Source organism: Carcharodon carcharias, chromosome 7 (assembly GCF_017639515.1).
Source record: "Carcharodon carcharias isolate sCarCar2 chromosome 7, sCarCar2.pri, whole genome shotgun sequence".
NCBI lineage: Eukaryota > Metazoa > Chordata > Chondrichthyes > Lamniformes > Lamnidae > Carcharodon > Carcharodon carcharias.
This window is the reverse complement of record NC_054473.1, coordinates 170,305,018-170,323,929: the sequence shown is the minus strand read 5'-3', so window position 1 is coordinate 170,323,929 and position 18,912 is coordinate 170,305,018. Positions and strand designations below refer to the sequence as shown.

General features: G+C 42.7%; 1 protein-coding gene across 1 annotated transcript in view; it reads right to left on the bottom strand.

Moving 5' to 3' along the window:
* Positions 1-15,433, bottom strand: part of LOC121280074 (hepatocyte nuclear factor 4-beta-like) — a 100,268-nt gene extending 84,835 nt beyond the window's left edge. The window contains exons 1-3 of the mRNA XM_041191702.1: positions 15,424-15,433; positions 13,484-13,634; positions 5,070-5,200 (exon numbers count right to left, since the gene is read on the bottom strand). Of these exons, the coding sequence (XP_041047636.1) occupies positions 5,070-5,200; positions 13,484-13,634; positions 15,424-15,433 (292 nt within the window). The remainder of the gene's footprint in view (positions 1-5,069; positions 5,201-13,483; positions 13,635-15,423) is intronic.
* Between the last annotated feature and the right edge of the window lie 3,479 nt (positions 15,434-18,912).

The window sequence follows — 18,912 nt, the reverse complement described above, 5'->3', positions numbered from 1 at the left end:
CAGTAGAAAGTTATATATAAAGAATTAAGCAATCTGATTGCACAGATTTTATGGTACACTTTGGGTTATGTTCTTTTATGATAATGGTAATGATCGGAGCAACAGTTATATACAGGGTTGAGCTTTGGCAATTGTGTAGTTCACACTCAGACAAGGAAATGAATTCAAAGAGCTTATCAGATGTACTTGTTCCAGTTAAACATGTATCATATTAAAGTTCAGTTAGAAATAATATTTAGCACCAAGTTGCACAAACATAAAAGCCTATTAAGTCAAGTATTTGTATACTTATACTACATCTCTAATGCAATGGAATGTCCCAAGGCACTTTATGGGAGCATTATAAGATAAAATAGGACTCCAAACCACATTAAAAGATATCAATGCAAACGCTAAACCAAATAGGTAGGTTTTAAGAAATTTTAAAAGAGGAAAGTGAGGTACAGTGGCAGAAAGGTTTAGGAAGGGAGTTCCAGAGCTTGGGGCCTAAGCAGTTGAAGGCACAGATTCAATGGTGGAGAAATCAGGGATGCTCAAGAGGCCAGGATTAAATAAGTGCAGTTATCTTGTAGGGCTGTGTAGCTGAAAGAGATTTCAGAAACTGGGAGGGTGTTAGTATAGTCAAGTCTCAAGGCAACAGAGGAAAGGTGAGGGTTTCAGCAGCAGACAAGCTGAGACAGGAGTGGAGCTGGGCAATTTTATGGTGGTGGAAACTGGAGGTTTTAGAGACTATGGATATGCGCTCAGAAGTTCACCTCAGTGTCAAATATGGCACCGAAGTTGTGAGTAGTCTTGTTCAGCCTCAATGCAAGGGTAAGAGGACTGAGAGACAGTCAGTGACTTGGGTGGAATTGTCCCATGTTTGCGCTAAGTGCAGTCGTGGGTGAGTAAAATGACCTTTTACCCACCAGCCGCGATGGTGGGTTTTCACACCGTATCATTCCCAAACCCGTTGCAATACTTATGCATTCCCGGGAAACACACCATTTGCATGGTGGGCTCCCATTCACCCATCACGCCATCACCTTGCTTCTTCATCACGCCAGGCACCACATTTAATGTACAGCCACACTCAGTGCTTCCAGCCCAGGACTGCAGCAAAGAAGACATGGCCCCAAAAGGCAAGAAGACAGCAACTCTCGAGCACCTTCTGAACGCCGTGGAGGCCCACTTTGATGCCCTCTGCCCCCACTCTGGCCGCAGGAGGGGCAGCTACATTACCACTCCAGCTTGGTAGGAGATGACTGAAGTGGTCAGTGCCAACGTTGCACAGAAGAGGTTGGTCATCCAATGCAGATAGAGGATGAATGACCTCATTTGTGCAGTCAGGGTATAACAACCATCTCATCACTCTAAACCCACACACTCAAGCCAATCACACATTCACTGGTACCTTGCTTACTGCCAGGTCAAGGGACATCACAGCCCCTTCTCACACACACACCCGCTTATGTTCATCTGGCCTCATCTTCTCTGGAGGCTGCCTCCTCAGCCCTCACCATCTAGAGGCCACTTGCACAGTTCAATATGCGCCCCCACACACACCCTGGGATACCCTCCTTCCCCAGTACAGCCCTCGCCCAGCAGCCTCTTCCCTTGCCTGAAGCCATTTCCCCCTCTTTCCCAAGCAAGACCTAGCCCTGCAGCTATTGAAAAGCCACCCACATATGGCTGATCTGGTAGGTAGACACATACCCTTGAGCCCTCTTAAAAGTGATGTGGTGCTGTCTGTGAAGGCTGGCACTGATGACTGCGAGTGCTGGCGAAGCAAAGTAGGCAAAGAAACCTTGAAGTCCCAAGCAAAGTGCAGCCCGCCAGGTGCACGTCTCTTTTATGCTGTTGTGAAATGCATCGTCAGAGAAGATGAGTCCTGGGGGCCTGGCCTTATAATGGTATGCTGATGTATTACAATGAGGTTCCAAATGTCCAATGGTGGGGAACGCAACCTGCCATCGAAAGGTGAAGTGGATGATCGCAAACTTTCTGACATCAAGGAACCGATATTTGGCCTTCTCACCATATTGTCCGCTCATGCCACCGAATATGCCCGACGCCAGTGGGCATGGAAAATGCCAGCCTTGGGAACTGAGCTTGTCACGGGGACCAAATACAATGTTGGGCCATAACATCTGAAGAGTGGCAACCACAGTCAAATTGCCATCTGATGCTTGTTACTATCCTTAGTTGGGAACTGCACATTTTACACCTGATCTTCTGACTTGGGCCAAATGAGAAAAGTGCAGTGGGTTCCTGAGGCCTTCATTTTAGGGCAGCAGAGATGGAGGAAAGGAAGTCTCTACCCCTTTTTACTAGCTTCCATAAAGCAGGTAAGTTTAAAGGTTCCAGCCACCTTGAGAAGCCAAGGAAGAAGGTAAGTGTGTAAGATAACTGGGTAGGATGGGGTGGTGGGGGCCAGAGGGTTGATTGGGTGGGGGTGTGGTCGGATCAGGAGGTTGGTCGGGAGGTTAGTCTGGGTGGGACACAGTCAGGATGGTTGGGGAGGTATTTGGAGGGGGAGGTGTAGTCAGTGAGTAGTCAGGGAGGGAGCTAGTCAGGGGCTCAGTAGGGTAGTTGGGTGTTTGGGAGGGAACTTGGGGGTTGAAGGGGTAGTCCGGGGATCAGGAGAGTAGTCAGGGGGTCAGGAAGGTATCGGGGACTTGGTAGTATAGTCAGGGAGTCAGGAGGGCAATCGGGGTGGGAGCTCATTGATGGTTCGGGAGGGTAGTCAGATGCTGAGGGTGGTCAGGGGGTCAGGAGGATAGTGGGCGGTAGGGGGTAGTCAGGGGGCCAGGAGGGTACTTGGGGTTGGGGGTAGATGAGGGGGAGAGGATATTCAGGGGGTTGAAAGGGTAGTCGGGTTGGGGGGATAGTCAGGGGGTCAGGAGGGTAGTCTGAGGAATGGTAGTTGGGGAGTCACGAGGGTAGATGGGAGGTTGAGGGGTATGTAGTCGGTGGCGCCAGAGCGTAGGCAGGAAGTCCAGTAGGGGTCAGGGAGTTGGGTGGTGGTGGTCAGCACTATCGTTACCCAGGAGTTAGAAATGGTTTTATCTCTTCTATTCTTTCCTGGGTAACTGATCTGGTAAGACAATTGGAACCATCTGAATTCTATAATTTCAATCAGGGTTTTGGATGGCTCCCAGTGCAGGATAATTGCTCATCAGGAGTTTGAAATTCTGTGCATGGAGGCACCCTGGGGAAGGGTCCCCCAGTGCATCTTCTGTGGTATCTCACGGATACAGCTCCACCCCCACCCTCGGAGATTGGAAGCTCGGGGCCAATGATTTTCATCTGCCTAATATTTATCTGGAGGAATTTATTTCTCATCCAGTGCAGGATGTTGGACAAAAACTCTGATAATTTAGCAACGGAAGTGTTGAGAGAGGCGGTGGAGAGGTTGAGGAGGCTGCGCCTATATTCTCTGGTGTTTGGAAGAATGAGGAGTGATCTAATTGAAGCATAGGAAATTCTTACAGGGCTGGACATGTTAGATGCAGGAAGGATGTTTCCCCTGGCTGGAGTCGGGGGTGGGGGCAGGGGTCTAGAACCAGGGGACAGAGACCCAGAGTCCTTTTAGGACTGAGATGAGGAAGAATTTCTTCACTCAGAGAGTGGTGAGTCCTTGGAATTCTCCACCCCACTGGGCATTGAAGGCTCATTCACTGAGTACATTCAAGACAGAGATTGATAGATTTCTAGATATTAAAGATATGATGGTATAAGGGGATAGTGTGGGAAAATGGCATTGAGGTAGAAGATTTAATTGAGTGGTAAAGCAGGCTCAAGGGGCTGAATGGCCTTCTCCTGTTCCTGTTCCTATTTCTTATGACCTGGGTGTCATCAGTGTACATGTGAAAACTGGTGTTTATTTATGGATGGTGCCGCCAAGTGGATAACAAATAGGAGGGGACCCCTGGGGGACACCAGAGTTAACAGTTGGGACGGGGAACATTGCAAGTGATTCTCTAGCCATGATCAGATAGTTGAGAATGGAATCAGGTGAATGCAGTCCCATCCAGCTGAACAACAGAGGAGAAGTGCTGGAAGAGGAAGGTGTGATCAACCGTGTCAATGGCTGCAGGCAGGTCGAGGAGGATGAGGAGGGATCGTGAGCATTTGCCACAGTAGCATAGGATGTCATTTGTGACTTTGATAAGAGCCATTTTGGAACTATGGCAGGGCAGAAACCTGACCGAAAGAATTCAGACATGGGGTTCCAGGAAAGATTGGCAAGGATTTGGGAGGTGACGACATGTTCAGGACTTTGGAGAGGAAAGCGTAGGGAGGGGCCAGGGGATATTTTATTCAAGGCGAGGCATTATGATAGTTTATAAAGGAAAAACAGTTGAGTAATAAATGTTCATTTACTATTTTGACAGACTTCCAATTATTCATAGTCACGGTATGATGTTCGAGTATGAAATGGTACGTCTAACAACCTGGTTTCAACACAGATACTGTAGCTAAAACCTGGTTAAATTTTAACTACAAGTCAAATAGTCTTCCAGTGACCCAGATACCATTAGCCTTTAAAGCTAGGCTGCAAATTCCTATACATTTAATACTTTATTCAAAATGCTTTAATGTTTCTATGTTTCCCTTGTTTTACTTGAAAAGGAAATGCAGAAATAAAACATATTTTTGGTAAACGTGTTTTGATACAATCTTTTTTTACTGTACAGTTTACTGTTATTTCAAAATGAATAGACCAACATAGTGCAAACTTTATGACATCTCGATGACAGCTAAAGGTTTAACAGCTTATATTTGTTATTTCTTTAGTGCACACAATGAAAAGTTTTTCACATGCTCTATGTAAATTGATAGACAGAGTTATGACTTTTAAATTTACTGATTGTGTCGCAAAATTGAAATTCAGTTTTTATTTTGTTGCTGTCTTTCCAATTGTAATTTGGATTTGGGACCAATATTTAACATCATTTTCCGAATACTTTATGGTTTATTTAAAGGCAGAAGAATTGTATGAGTTAAGTTATTATTCTAGTTAAAGTGCAACCTTAAACACATCAAAACTCTTAAACAGGCAAATTCACTTACACATCAAAACTCACCGTTATTTGGTGGCAGTACTCTCAGGCTATCAAACTCAAGCATAGTATAGGATGAATCCAGTGTTTCGGTGTAATCAGGCATATTCATGTCCATCATGGGTTCACAAAGCTTCATTATTATGAGCTGACAACTAAGTAATAGGACAGCTATTACAGCTTCAAATAATTATGGGAAGGAATGACAAGCGTTTTGCCTGCTCACTCCTCATCAACCGCAGAAGACTCCCCCAAAAAATCCCTACATGCTCATGTTGAACATAGAGGTTCTGAAAGCCGATCCCAAGTTCTGTCCTGGCACTCCCAATACCGTCTTTCTCATAACATGAGAATATGACACTGATAAGGCCTTGAATGTATCTAGATACCCAACATCCCTGTTTTCATGCAATCCGCTTATCTGTGCTACTGTGTACACAACATAAAAGGTGTAATACCTTATTGGTTTTTGTGGAGCCACCCATACAATTTATTCCTAAACAACCAGTAACATTATGGCGTAAGGCAGTTTAGAACACATATTTTTAAGCGCCGGCACACCATTAGAAATGTTCTTTCCCTCTGCAGCATAGCCCCTTGATGTAACTAAATAACAGCAGGAAGGGATTTTTTTGCACAGTAACTGTTAGGTCTTATAGGATCTATTGAGTGAAGTACAGATTGGAGTGTAGGGTAAGGTACAAACATTTACCATGAGCAGAAAAGAAAATCAGACAGTTGAGTGTGGCTTTCTGTCCAATAATTAGCTCAAGTGGCCAGCCATATGAAAAACTCTGAGCTCTCAGTCAGAAAATCCTTATCATTCAAAAAGATTTCACCTACAGATAGGTGGTGACCACAGGCCATACATTATACAGGTTTGAACCCAATATCCTGGCAACAGTCAAAATTCATTCTTTTTGCACCAGTCTTCCATACCACCCTTGTTCCAGTCAGGTTGTCAAGTTATAGGCTGACTACTGGGCAACAAGGGTCATCTCCTTCTGACATGGCTCATGAGTCCCAGTCAGGAACCCAGGGACAGCTGCAGTGCTGGCCTACAATGAGAGCCATGTCGACAGGCATTTTTCTGACTGAAGGACTGTTACTAGTAGGGTTTCACAGGGTTCAGTAGAATACCATGCTTTTTGTGGTATATATTAATGACTTAGACATAAATGTAGAGTGCATGATTAAGAAGTTTGAAGATGATACAAAAATTGACTGTATGGTTAATAGTGATAAAGAAAGCTGTAGACCGGGGTTTCCCAAGCTGTGGGTCATGACCCCCAGTAGGGAGCAATTGAGGTCGCAAGTTCTGAGCCAGCAATGCTGATTGTGGAGTGGATACTCAGATTTGACGGTTCTGGGACTGGGGGAGAGGCCCCTTTAAATGTGCGTGATTTTTTTTTGCTAGGGGTCATGGCCTATTGAAAGGAGCTCTGAGGCTTGATCACTGACACCAACAGAGCCTGCAAAATGGTAGGTGTCTGAGTTTTTCTTTGTCTCTGTACCCCTGTGTTTTAACTCTCCCCAATCCCTTAGTCAGCATAACCCAACCCCAGCAATTCTCTCTCCTACCCACCCAATCAGCAACTCTCCCTACCCCTCAGCCCCTCCCCGCTTGGCAACTCCTTGTCCCAGCCCTCCCCAATTTTCAATCAGGTGTCGGACTAAGTGTGAAGTATTAAAATGGGGTCACAGCGGGAATAAGTTTGGTAAACAATGCTGTGGACTGCAAGAAGCTATCACTGGACTAGTCAGATAGGCAGAAAAGTGGCAAATGGAACTCAGTTCGGAGAAGTGTGAGGTAATGCATTTGGGGAGGGCAAGCAGGACAAGATACTACACAATGAATGGTAGATTTCTGAGAAGTGTCCAGGAACAGAGGAAACTTGCAGTGATTGTCCACAGATCCTTGAAGGTGGCTGCACAGTTAAATAAGGTGGTTTATCAGCTGATGCCTAGAATATAAGAGCAGGGAGGTTGTGCTCGAACTGTATAAAACATTAGTTCAGCCACGGCTAGTGTACTGCAAACATTTCATGTCACTGAGTTATAGGAAGGATATGATTGCACCAGAAATCATATAAAGGAGATTTACAAGGATATTGCCAGGAATTGAAAGTTGAAGCTATGAAAATAAACTGGATAGGCTGGAGTTATTTTGTTTGGAATAAAGGAGGCCGAGGGGAGGTTTAATTAAGGAATAGAAAATTATGAGGAGCTGAGATAGAGTGGATAGAATTTATCTATTTCCCTTAGTGGAGAGGTCAATAACTAGGAGGCATATGTTTAAAGAAATTGATGGAAGAATTAGAGGAAAGTTCAAGTGCCGTGACCAATAAGGGTACGAACAAGAACTGGAAAGCGGGATTAGGCTGGGTGCCTCTTTTTTTGACCACAAAGACATAGTGGGTCAATTGTCATCCTCCTATGCCATAAATTTTTCTGTGTTTCTATGTTTCTGCAAATAACCAAATGCAATGCAGAATGGAAAACAAATTTATAAAACAGCTCAATTCCATCTCTAATAATTAAAATAAGTAATTAGAAATCACTTTAGCAAGCCTTTAATACCAGCCTTGTATGCCCTACCTTAGTACTTCTATGATGTGTTTCCCAGTAGCTACAGCTTGGGAGGAGGAAGGCTATGGATTTTCCATTAAAGATATTTTAGATGACCATGATGGATGACTTCAAACAGTTGTAGACTTTAAGGGCCAATGGAAAGCAAAATATGGTGAAAAGAATATTGAGTGGTCAATCTAACACAATCCATTTTGTGCTCCCACTCCATGAGATATGATGTCGCTGGCAAGGTCAGTAGTTATTGTCCATCTCCAGTTGACCTGAGAAGGTGATGGTGAACTAACCTCTTGAACCACTGCAGCCCATGTGGTGAAGATAATATGAAGGGAGTTCCAAGTTTTTGACCCAGCGTCAGAAAGGATTGCGATATAGTTCCAAGTTAGGATGTTGTGTGGCTTTGGGAACTTGCAGGCTTCCATACCCTTGTTCTTCCAGGTGGTAGAGGTTGCAGGTTTAGAAGGTGCTGCTGAAGAAGGTTTGGCAAGTTGCTGCCGTACATCTTGTAGATGGTATACACTGCTGCCACTGTGTGCTGGTGGCAGAAAGAGTCATTTTTTTAAGGTGGTGCATGGGGTATCAATCAAGTGGGTTGCTTTGTCCTGGATTACATCGAACTTCTTACACTAGAGCTGCACTCATCCAGGCAAGTGGAGAGTATTCCATTGAACTTCTAACTTGTGCCTTGTAAATGGTGGAAACTGTTTGCAGAGGCAGGAGTTGAGTTACTCAGCACAGAACCCCCAAACTCTGACCTGCTCTTGTAACCATAGTATTTATAAGAATGGTCCAGCTAAGTTTCTGGTCAACCTTAACCCCCAGGCTGTTGAAGTGGGAGATTTGACAGTGGTAATGCCATTGAATGTCAAGGGGAGATAGTGAGATTATTTCTTGTTGGAGAAGGCCATTGCCTGGCATTTGTGTGGTGAGAATGTTACTTGCCACTTATCAGGCCAACCTGAATATTGTCTTGGCCCTGATGCATGCAGACAGAGACTGCTTCATTATCTCAGGAGTTGGGAATAAAACTGAAAAATTGTGCAATCATCAGCAAACATCCCCGCTTCTGACCTTATGGTGGAGGGAAGGCCATCAATGAAGCAGCTGAAGATATTTGGGTTTAAGGACACTACACTGAGGAACTCCTGCAGTCATATTCTGGGATTGGGATGATTATCCTCCAACAACCACAACTATCTTCCTTTGTGCTAGTTATGACTCCAACCTGTGGAAAGTCTTCCCCCTAATTCCCATTGACTTCAGTTTTGCTAGCATTCCTTAATGCCACACTTGGTCAAATGCTACCTTGATGCCAATAGCAGTCAAATCACCTTTGGAATTCAACTCTTTTGTCCATATTTGGACCAAGGCGGTAATGAGGTCTGGTGCTGAGTGATCCTGGCAGAACTCAAACTGAGCATTGGGAGCCAGAGGTTGGTGAATTGGTGTTCAATTTCAATCCCAATGTGTTAGTTGAAGAATCCCTGTGATGAATCATGGTTTCAACATGGGGAGAGGAATAGATAGTAGGATGGTAGGTTGTGAGCTCAGCAGGAACAAGAGAGGAAAGTTCAGAGAAAAAGGATTGATAAAATACAGACACCATAGGTTAGATTGAACTATAGAAATACTGGATAAATACAGTGAGAGAAAGATCATCTATAAGGATTACAGGCTTCTTTTACATCCTGAATAGTGAGGTCTTTCAGCCCAGTTGCCTCAAAATTCTTTGCTTTGCAATCCCATTGTTATACTAGGATCATGTTTGAAAGTGCCTCCCAGTTCTCCCTCAACAAGAGTTTTGGTGGTATTCAATTAAAGGGCACACCGTTAGCATCACACAGAATGATGTAAGTGCTACCATGTCTACATCCCTGGCCCATGGAACTCCAGTTTTGCTACTTAATTATGGGGGTGGGTGGAAATGGAATCACCCATAGGTCCTCTCCAACCTGCGCAATGTCTCTTTCGAATCCCAGAAGAAGGATGGCTGATCTGCTTGCAATCTTTGCAGTTGGTGGAGCAGGCTGACTACCTAGCCTGGGCCAGCTGCTGGATTCCACATATGCCTTTGTGGAGGCCTCATCTGAGATACCGATCACCACAACAATGCTAGAATCCAAGTTCCACAGTCCTAACACTGACATGGGTTTTACTTTTAATTGGTTGGTAATGGGTGAACAAAGTCTGCCCTTTACAAATAAGTGAGGGAACTCTCAGAACTAATGGAAACCTGGATCAGCTTATTTTCCTAGTGACTCTGTCATTTTCCACTGGAGTTACAGCAGGAGACTAGTGGAACTTTCACAAAATTTCAGGCAGCATATTTACCCAATAGGCAATGTTTAAATAAAGCATTTCTTACCCGTGCTTTATTTGCCCAACAACCACCAGATTCTGTTTTTGTTTTGCATTTTGTGACACATTTTGTTGTACAATTAAATAGTATATTTCTTAGAGTTTTTTTATGTTATAGCTGATACTGTAATGATTATTTATTAGTGCAGGCATTCCTTCTGTTTAAAAATACACAGAGACAGCTACTAATAGAACCTGGGGTCCTTATTCGCTATCAGGTTGGAAGGTTTTGAAGAGTGGAGCAAATACTGCTTCTATATGAATGCAGATCAGATCTTATTCCTTCATGGGTTAATGGTATCCTAAGTGCTTCAGAAAACCTACTTTGATATAGTTCTGATAATGAATGCTGGGTCACCAGAAGTTCTTCTGTTGTGAACAGTATTATTCTTCAAATATACAGGCTTTTGACATTCCTCAAATCCCTAATCTCAATGCACTTTAGGAGAAGGTTAAGTGGCCTCCATTTTTGTTTTACAATAACCAAAGGAGGCTGGCATGCTACAGTGAGTGATTCTAGCCCAAGAATTAAATGTAAACAATGATCTATGGAAGAAGATAAATGTTAGAGTCCAACTCTCAAATCTTTAAGCTTATACCCTCTCCATTGCATAGTTTGTTGTCTTATAGAAATCTATGAAGCTTTTTCTTTCAGTTTTAAGACTGAAGATCTCAAGTTTCAAGACTTTTTCCTCAACCCGTTGATTTGAGTCAAGGGATCAAAGGGGTGAATTTAATAAAAGCAAAATACTGCAGGTGCTGAAAATCTGAAACAAAAAACAGAAAATGCTGGAAAAACGCAGCAGGTCTGACAGTACCTGTGGAGAGAGAAACAAAGTTAACATTTCAAGGCTTCTTTAAGAAGAGTCACGCAGACTCGAAACGTTAACCCTGTTTTCTGTTTTCACAGATGCTGCCAGGCAAAGTGATGAGTTTAGTTAGCACTGGCTTTCCAATCTCTGATCAACCTCTCTGCCAATTGAGGTAGGTCAAAAGCATACATGATGTTGGATTTGGGCCTCATTTAAATTAAACCAGTGGATAGGATTTAAAACTTTGGGTCTTAGATATGTCCTGGAAGGGAGAGGAAGGGATTAGAAGGGGACCAATGCAGGACTGTGGAGCTGATGGTGCTGGGAGGAGCACTGCAGTGTTTTAAAGTCTTAGGTATTTTGTAACAGCTTTCAGTGGCTCCCTTAAGGACTGCTGATTAGATTTACATTTACATTTGGTTATCTTTATGTTGGCTATGTTCAGGGCAGTCCAATTTCAGGAATGGGGCCTGAAACAGGCATTACATCAACTATTCATATGTGAAACTCTTGCTTCAGGCATCGGCCCATTGCACCTATTGTTCAGCCTTTACCAATATGGCAGGTGGCACACTTTGGGTGTGGAATGCACCACATTAGAAGATTAGACACAAAATTAAAACCTATAAAATGGGATCAGGGCCAACAAATTTTTAGGCTTATGCTACTTTTCTGCACTCTGCAACTGGATGTTAGCTTTTTGACACAGTGATCAATGCTGAGCACAGTAGTCACTGTTATGATTTTAGGTCTGTAACTGATGTTCTCTTGAGTGCACAGCCACCAGTCTTTCTCTTAAGCTGATCCTACATCTCTTACAACCTTTACTGTCCAATATCTAGTGGTACAATTGCATAGATGTATGGCACAGAAACAGGCCATTTGACCCAACCAGTCCATTTTTGACATGGCCCAGGAGACTGATAAGCACTCTCTTAAGGCAAACCAAAGAATAATAAACCAGCATTGAATATGCAACTGGCTGTGCTTTTAGTGTTTAAGGCTAACACTAACACTGGGTAATTGAGAAGAGTTCTAACCCTCAGCACTAATATCCATCACCATGATAATGAGGAAGTAATAACTTGTTAGAGCAGATTTTAATGATTGGGTAGCCAGCCACTCCAGGGACGTGTTATTTTCCAGATGCCTCTGGTTAAATGCCTGGCCCATATTGAGGACTGGGTCTCTTTAACTTTCCACCAATGAACTGCACACCCAAACAGGCACCTTGCTGCAGCTTGCTAGCTCTGAGACTGGCAGAATATTGGGCGGTCGAACATACGTTTGCAGTTTGCATAGATCAGTGAAACTGCTCCCTCATTCTGGTAGTCGTGTGAGCTGCCCAGTGGAAGACCCCCAGAAAAGGAGCAGTAAGTCAATCACCTTCATTTTAAATTTGGTACCTCCCTATTTTACAGCAGTAAAAGCCTCCCTTGATATGTTAACAATTGAGTGTAGTATTACCTCAAGAGCTTTTATCTCTGGCTACCATTCACACAATCTTTCTTCCTTTGTCCAACTTCTTTTACTCATTGACATTGGAGTCAGCTGCAGCTGTTCTGCCCATTGCCTGGGTTTGATTACTTTTCCATTTGCCAATTAGACCCACTGAAGAAACTGACTGAAGAAATCAGCAATGTAATTAGAAGTCTTGAGTTTGTTTATGCTTTGCCCGGTGAGCATAAATTAGAAAATTAAATCTCAGTCTCAGGCTCCCAACCTGGAACTCCAAACTGTGCACATTATACCAATGAGATGAATGTCAGGCATTACATTATATTATAATCAACTGCATATGCTAGCAATTGTCATTTACGTAATACATTTTAAAAGGATTTTTTCCCCCAGCATGACCTCGCCATTTGATATCAGTTCAAAGTGTATCAGGGCATAAACACACTTTACTGAAGTGCCAGCTATCTTATCACAAGCTCAATTTCAATGCGCACTATTGCCTTTACCCAAGAGCTTAGTACAAGTTTTACAGTGACGATCTGATGTGCATCAACTTGAAGATAAAGTTTAATTAACAATGTTACCTTGAAAGCCTGATGAAGAAAGCAAAGTAGTAATAAGAAACTTAAAATGTGTTTAATGTGGGTGTTTTATCACCACAGTTCCACTCAAATAGATGTGAAAATAATGTGTGCCTGATTGAATATTTTCACGTATGGAGCCAGGACTGAAGCTAATCATTTTTAATATGATAGAGTTCAAGTTGAATCTTTCTGTATGAATCTGTTTTCAGTTTGTTATTGAAAACCTGTTCATATCTTTTCCTGGCTATTCCTCGCAAGAATCAACATTGGCAACTTTAAAATTTAGATTTCTCAAATCCAAACTGTCAATTTAAAGCTCCAGTTCGCAAAAGAAAGTGGCAACAATCAGTTACCTGCAGAACCATTTCGGGAGTTTATAAGTTATCTTATCTATATTATGAACATGAGTAGGAGTTGACAGTTGCTGGGAATTCCTGAGCTGTCATAACTCCAGCTAGTAAATGAGCTTTGACCAAAGTTACACCTATCAATTGGAAAGCCTAAAGAAATTTCTGGTGAATATTTTGACTTGTGCCTTGAGCTTCGGTAATATCATCACCACAAAACATTCCAACTTTCATGACACTATATGGCTAGGGCTCAATTATGGACCACCAACAGCCTCTTCAGCCCTTACATGAAAAACCGAAAAGCAGTCCCACTGCCGTACAGCTGCTTCGTGTGAATGTTGTGCCTTTCTTTAAGGTTGCATTCAAGTTCCCAGTTCAGACCTTCCTCCTCATGCAAAGGTTGATAGGACTTATACAAGAAGCAAAATGCTGCTGATGCTGGATATCCGAAATGAAAACAGAAAATGCTGGAAAAGCTCAGCGAGTCTGGCAGCACCTGTGGAGAGAGAAACAGAGTTAACACTTCAGGTAGATGACCCCCCCCCCCGCTCCCTAGTCAGGACAGTTGAAAATAATTTCTGATGAAAGATCATCAACCTGAAACATTGGGCTGGATTTCTAGGCACTTAACCAGAAGTTGAACATTCAGCTTTTAATAACTGTAGTGGCACTTGGCTTTAATATTTGATAATCAAATTTTTGTCACCATGATATCACAATGGCATAATGCATTAGGACAGCTGGTGGAGCTGAGCATCCTCAATATAGTCACTTTACACTCCTGGGTGACAATATCAAGAGTCAGCACAGAAACGATAGAAAGAAGGCAACCAAGGATTGAGATTTTGGGTATACTAACCATGCAGACAGAAGAGGAAAAGAGCTTCCTCTTTTTACATTTTGGTTTTAAAGGATCTTTAAAATGCTTTTAAAGGATAAAGCAAAGGAAAATCGGGCAGAGAAACTTCAATGCCTGCTGCTGAACCTGCCTGATTTCCCTCTCTTCAGTGTACCCGGGTGATCTTTTTACATTCAACCACCAGAAAAGTAAAACCTGTCCCATTATGTCTTCATTATATGAAAAGTGAGTAGAATCATAGGGACGAGGGCAGAGGATGGGTGGCCTGGTACTGATGAAATAATAAGCCAATCACAGGGGAGTTGCTCATTGGAAATGAAAATTCCAGGTGTCCTCCTTCCTTTGTACATCAACCATTAGAGAGAATTGGTAGCTTTGATTCATCAGTTTTTGGCTTTCATTATTGAATTTAGTCCATGGTGACAAGTGAATTGATAATACTTCACTTTTACACAGCGTAAGTCCATAAGACCATAAGACATAGGAGCAGAAATTAGGCCATTCAGCCCATCGAGTTTGCTCCGCCATTCAATCATGGCTGATATGTTTCTCAACCCCATTCTCCCACCTTCTCCCCGTAACCTTTGATCCCCTTACCAATCAAGAACCTATCTATCTCGGTCTTAAATACACTCAATGACCTGGCCTCCACAGCCTTCTGTGGCAATGAATTCCATAGATTCACCACTCTCTGGCTAAAGAAGTTTCTCCTCATCTCTGTTCTAAAAGGTCTTCCATTTACTCTGAGGCTGTGCCTTGGGTCCTAGTCTCTCCTACTAATGGAAACATCTTCCCCACATCCAGTCTATCCAGGCCTTTCAGTATTCTGTAAGTTTCAATCAGATCCCCTCTCATCCTTCTAAACTCCATCAAGTATAGCCCCAGAGTCCTCAAACGTTCCTCATATGTTAAGCCTTTCATTCCTGCGATCATTCACGTGAACCTCCTCTGGACCCTCTCCAGGCCCAGCACATCCTCCCTGAGATACGGGGCCCAAAATTGCTCACAATATTCTAAATGTGGTCTGACCAGAGCCTTATAAAGCTTCAGCAGCACATCCCTGCTTTTATATTCTAGTCCTCTCAAAATAAATGCGAACATTGCATTTGCCTTCCCAACTACCGACTCAACCTGCAAGTTAACCTTAAGAGAATCCTGGACTAGGACTCCCAAGTTTCTTTGCACTCCAGATTTCTGAATTCTCTCCCCATTTAGAAAATAATCCATGCCTCTATTCTTCCTACCAAAGTGCATGACCTCACACTTCCCCACGTTGTATTCCATCTGCCACTTCTTTGCCCATTAAATTCCAACAATTGTGTCACAATCTCAGTACTTATCATATGAGATGTATTTGTTTCACATTACCTTGGTCCATTCTAGTCAAAGTGAAGTCTGCTATATATTAGGCCTACTTCACTGTTGTTTTGATTGATTGTGGCTCTCTCTATTAGACTGGCATGTGGCCTGTGGCTGAGACTGCAGTAAGTAATAACCTGCTTTTCTGATTTTGTTTATATCTAACTGTGTCCAGTGCTCCATCCTGGAAATGTAAAAAAAAACTGAAAGTTTATGCTATAAATAACATGAGTTGCCTGCCTGAAGGCAGGTCCTTGGCAGTTATTCACTGAACTCCGGCAAAGAGCCGTGACTTTTTGCAGGGACATGTTCATGAGTCATTGAAAGCTAGCAGGCAAGTGCAGCAAGCAATTAGGAAGGCAAATGTTATGTTGGCCTTTATTACAAGAGGATTTAAGTACAGGAGTAAAGATGTCTTCCTGCAATTGTATAAAGCCTTGGTGAGGCCACAACCGGAGTATTGTGTACAGTTTTGGCCTCCTTACCTAAAGGTATACTTGTGTTACAGAGAGGAGGGGATTTAATTTAAAATTGCCCTGATTTCACCACTCACTACCTGACCGTTGACAGAAAGGTGTTTTTGATTTTTGATTTACCCCTTTTATATTTGGTGGTGCATATTCCCCAACCCTTCGGTTTGGAGGCATCCAATCCTCTATTAGTAACCCCACAGCAATCTCAAGATAAGGTAAAATAAAAGGGTTGGTTTATTTTACACACACACACACACACACAAAACGTGGGAAAGGAGTTTTGCAGTGTTCCCCACCCCGCAACCCCCCCTCCCCCGCCGCCTTTTGCATTTAAACAATAAAAAAGGGAGTAAGGGAAAGAAAGGGGCTCAAGGCAAAGACGATGATTAAAAATAATAATTATGGTTTCACGTGAATCCAGAGTCCAGAATCAAAGTCCAATGAGGAATTCTTTCGCAAAGTTCAACTGCCTGCAGACCGGCGTTGTAGGATTCGCTTTTCTTGTGGTGTTGATGTCCCAATATGAATTAGGCATGCAGAGATTGAAACAGATGAATGAAGATGGAATCTGAAAATTCCACAATTAAAGCAATTCAAAAAGTTCAAGTCTCAGCCATGTAGCAGGGTGGTTTCAGGTTGAGCTATTCAGCTAACGAAGCTCCCCTGGTTAAAACCCATTGTGTTTTGAGCAGATAACTATAGAACCATTAGCACAACATTACAGATGAGGAATCACAAATAGCTCTGCCTTTGCTCATAGCTAGCTGATGTAGACATCTCACTATCTTTTGTGTTGGCTTGGCTGGAATGTTTATACAATGCAAACAATGCTACATTCCAGGGGTTTGATGCATTAACCTTTGTTACTTTTAAACTACTCAGAAACTTCCAGAGTTACCATCATGCGGTCAGCAGCGGCCATTTTATCAGCCCAGCCAATTGTCTATTTTAAAAGAAAAATAATAATTTTATTAGTAGCCAGGATGATGTAGATATTTTTCCTTCATGTCTTTTGATCATGTCACTTGCCATAGAGGGAGTGCAACAAAAGTTTGCCAGACTGATTATTAGGATGGCAGGACTGCCCAATGAGGAGAGATTGAGGAGACTGGGCCTGTATTCTCTAGAGTTTAGAAGAATGAGAGGCAATCTCATTGAAACATAAAAAATTCTTACAGGGCTCGACAAGGTAAATGCAGGAATGATGTTTCCCCTGGCTTGGGTTTCTAGAACCAGAGGACATAGTCTCAGAATAAGCAGTAGGCCATTTAAGACTGAGATGAGGAGGAATTTCTTCACTCAGAGGGTGGTAAATCTTTGGGATTCTTTACTCCAGAGGGCTGCAGAGACTCAGTCTTTGAGTATGTCAGTATGTAAGACAAAGATCGATAAATTTCTAGATAGTAAAGACATCAAGGGATATGTGGGTAGTGCAGGAAAATGGTGCTGAGGTAGATCAGCCATGACCTAATTGAAAGGCGAAGCAGGCTCAAGGCTTTGAATGGCCTACTCCTGTTCCTACTTCCATGTTTACCACGGGCAGAGCAAGGAGGCAGGCCCCAAGTCTAGATCAACCAGAACTAGTTCAAACCCCATACTATTGTCATTACTCTGATCCACACCATCGCCATCTAACCAACTGAGCTAACCACCCCTCAATGAGCAATATAACATGACCCAAACCAGGGCAAACACAGTGCTATTTCTACTGTGCATTAAATACATTAAATTTGTTACCTTACGTGCTCATTAGAGAACAATTCAAATATTCCATTGTTTTGCCCAGGAGTGGCTGAATATTTGACCCTTATTGAAAATCACCAACATAAGTACACAACAGGAGTCTTGTAAATATTATAACCCAAGAAAATTTTAACCTTGGACTCTGCTCTGCTTCTGACTGCAATTTGAATCTCAGCGAGATCTCTATCTGATTACAAGTCATACCTTCTTACACAATCAGGTTGTTAGATTGTGATTTTGTACAGGTAGGAGTTCCTGATTAAATGTGGAGATGGGCTAGGGCTACACATGAAATATATCAGAATAACTTGTCTTGGACAGAATCTGCAGTGCCTCTGCATACCAGGAGGTCAAAGGTCAGTTCACATTATGTCGCTGGGTCAAAATCCTGGAAATCCCTCCCTAACAGCACTGTGGGTGTACCTACACCACTGGACTGCAACACTTCAAGAAGGCAGCTCCCCACCACATTCTCAAAGACAATTAAAGATGGGCAATAAATGCTGGCTGAGCCAGCGATAAACCCATCCCATAAATGAATTTTTAAAAAGTGGGTTACTTGAAAACAGCATTGAGTGCAGTTTTGTTTTCCAGTCAAATTATAATTCATCAAACAGTATTTCAGCAAGACAATTGCTTTAATGGAAAGCTGGACTTTATCTCAAAGAATTTGGAATACCAAAATTGGAAATTGCCTTACGGTTAAATAAAGCTCTGTGTAGTTCTGGGCGTCAAAAGTTCAGCCCTGATTCACAATGATGTTATCAAGGCTAACGCAATTAAGTTATGAGGACAGGTTGTATCAATGAGTCCTGTATTCCCTTGAGTATAAGGGCTGAGCTAATTTTTTTAGAAGGAATTGATCTGCTGGAGAAAAATTATTTCCTCTGGTGGGTGAGGCCAGAACAAATGGAAATTACCTTAAATTTAGGGCTAGACCATTCAGGAGTGATGTCAGGAAACACTTCTTCACACAGTGGTAGTTGAAATCTCTGACCCCAATAGTTTTGTGGCTGAGTTGGGGGGGGAGTCAATTAAAAATTTCAAAATTGAAATTGTTAGATTTTTGTTCAGCAAAGATTTTTTAAAAATTCTATCATCGCATGTGCTTGTCGCTGGCTAGACCAGCAATTGTTGCCCATCCCTAAATGCCCTTAAGAAGGTGGTGGTGGGTCACCTTCTTGAACTGCTGCAGCCCGCCTGGTGCACTTAGAGTGTTGTTAGGGAGGAATTTCAGGATTTCTGATCCAGAATGACGTGGGGTTGAAGGGGAGCTTGCAGC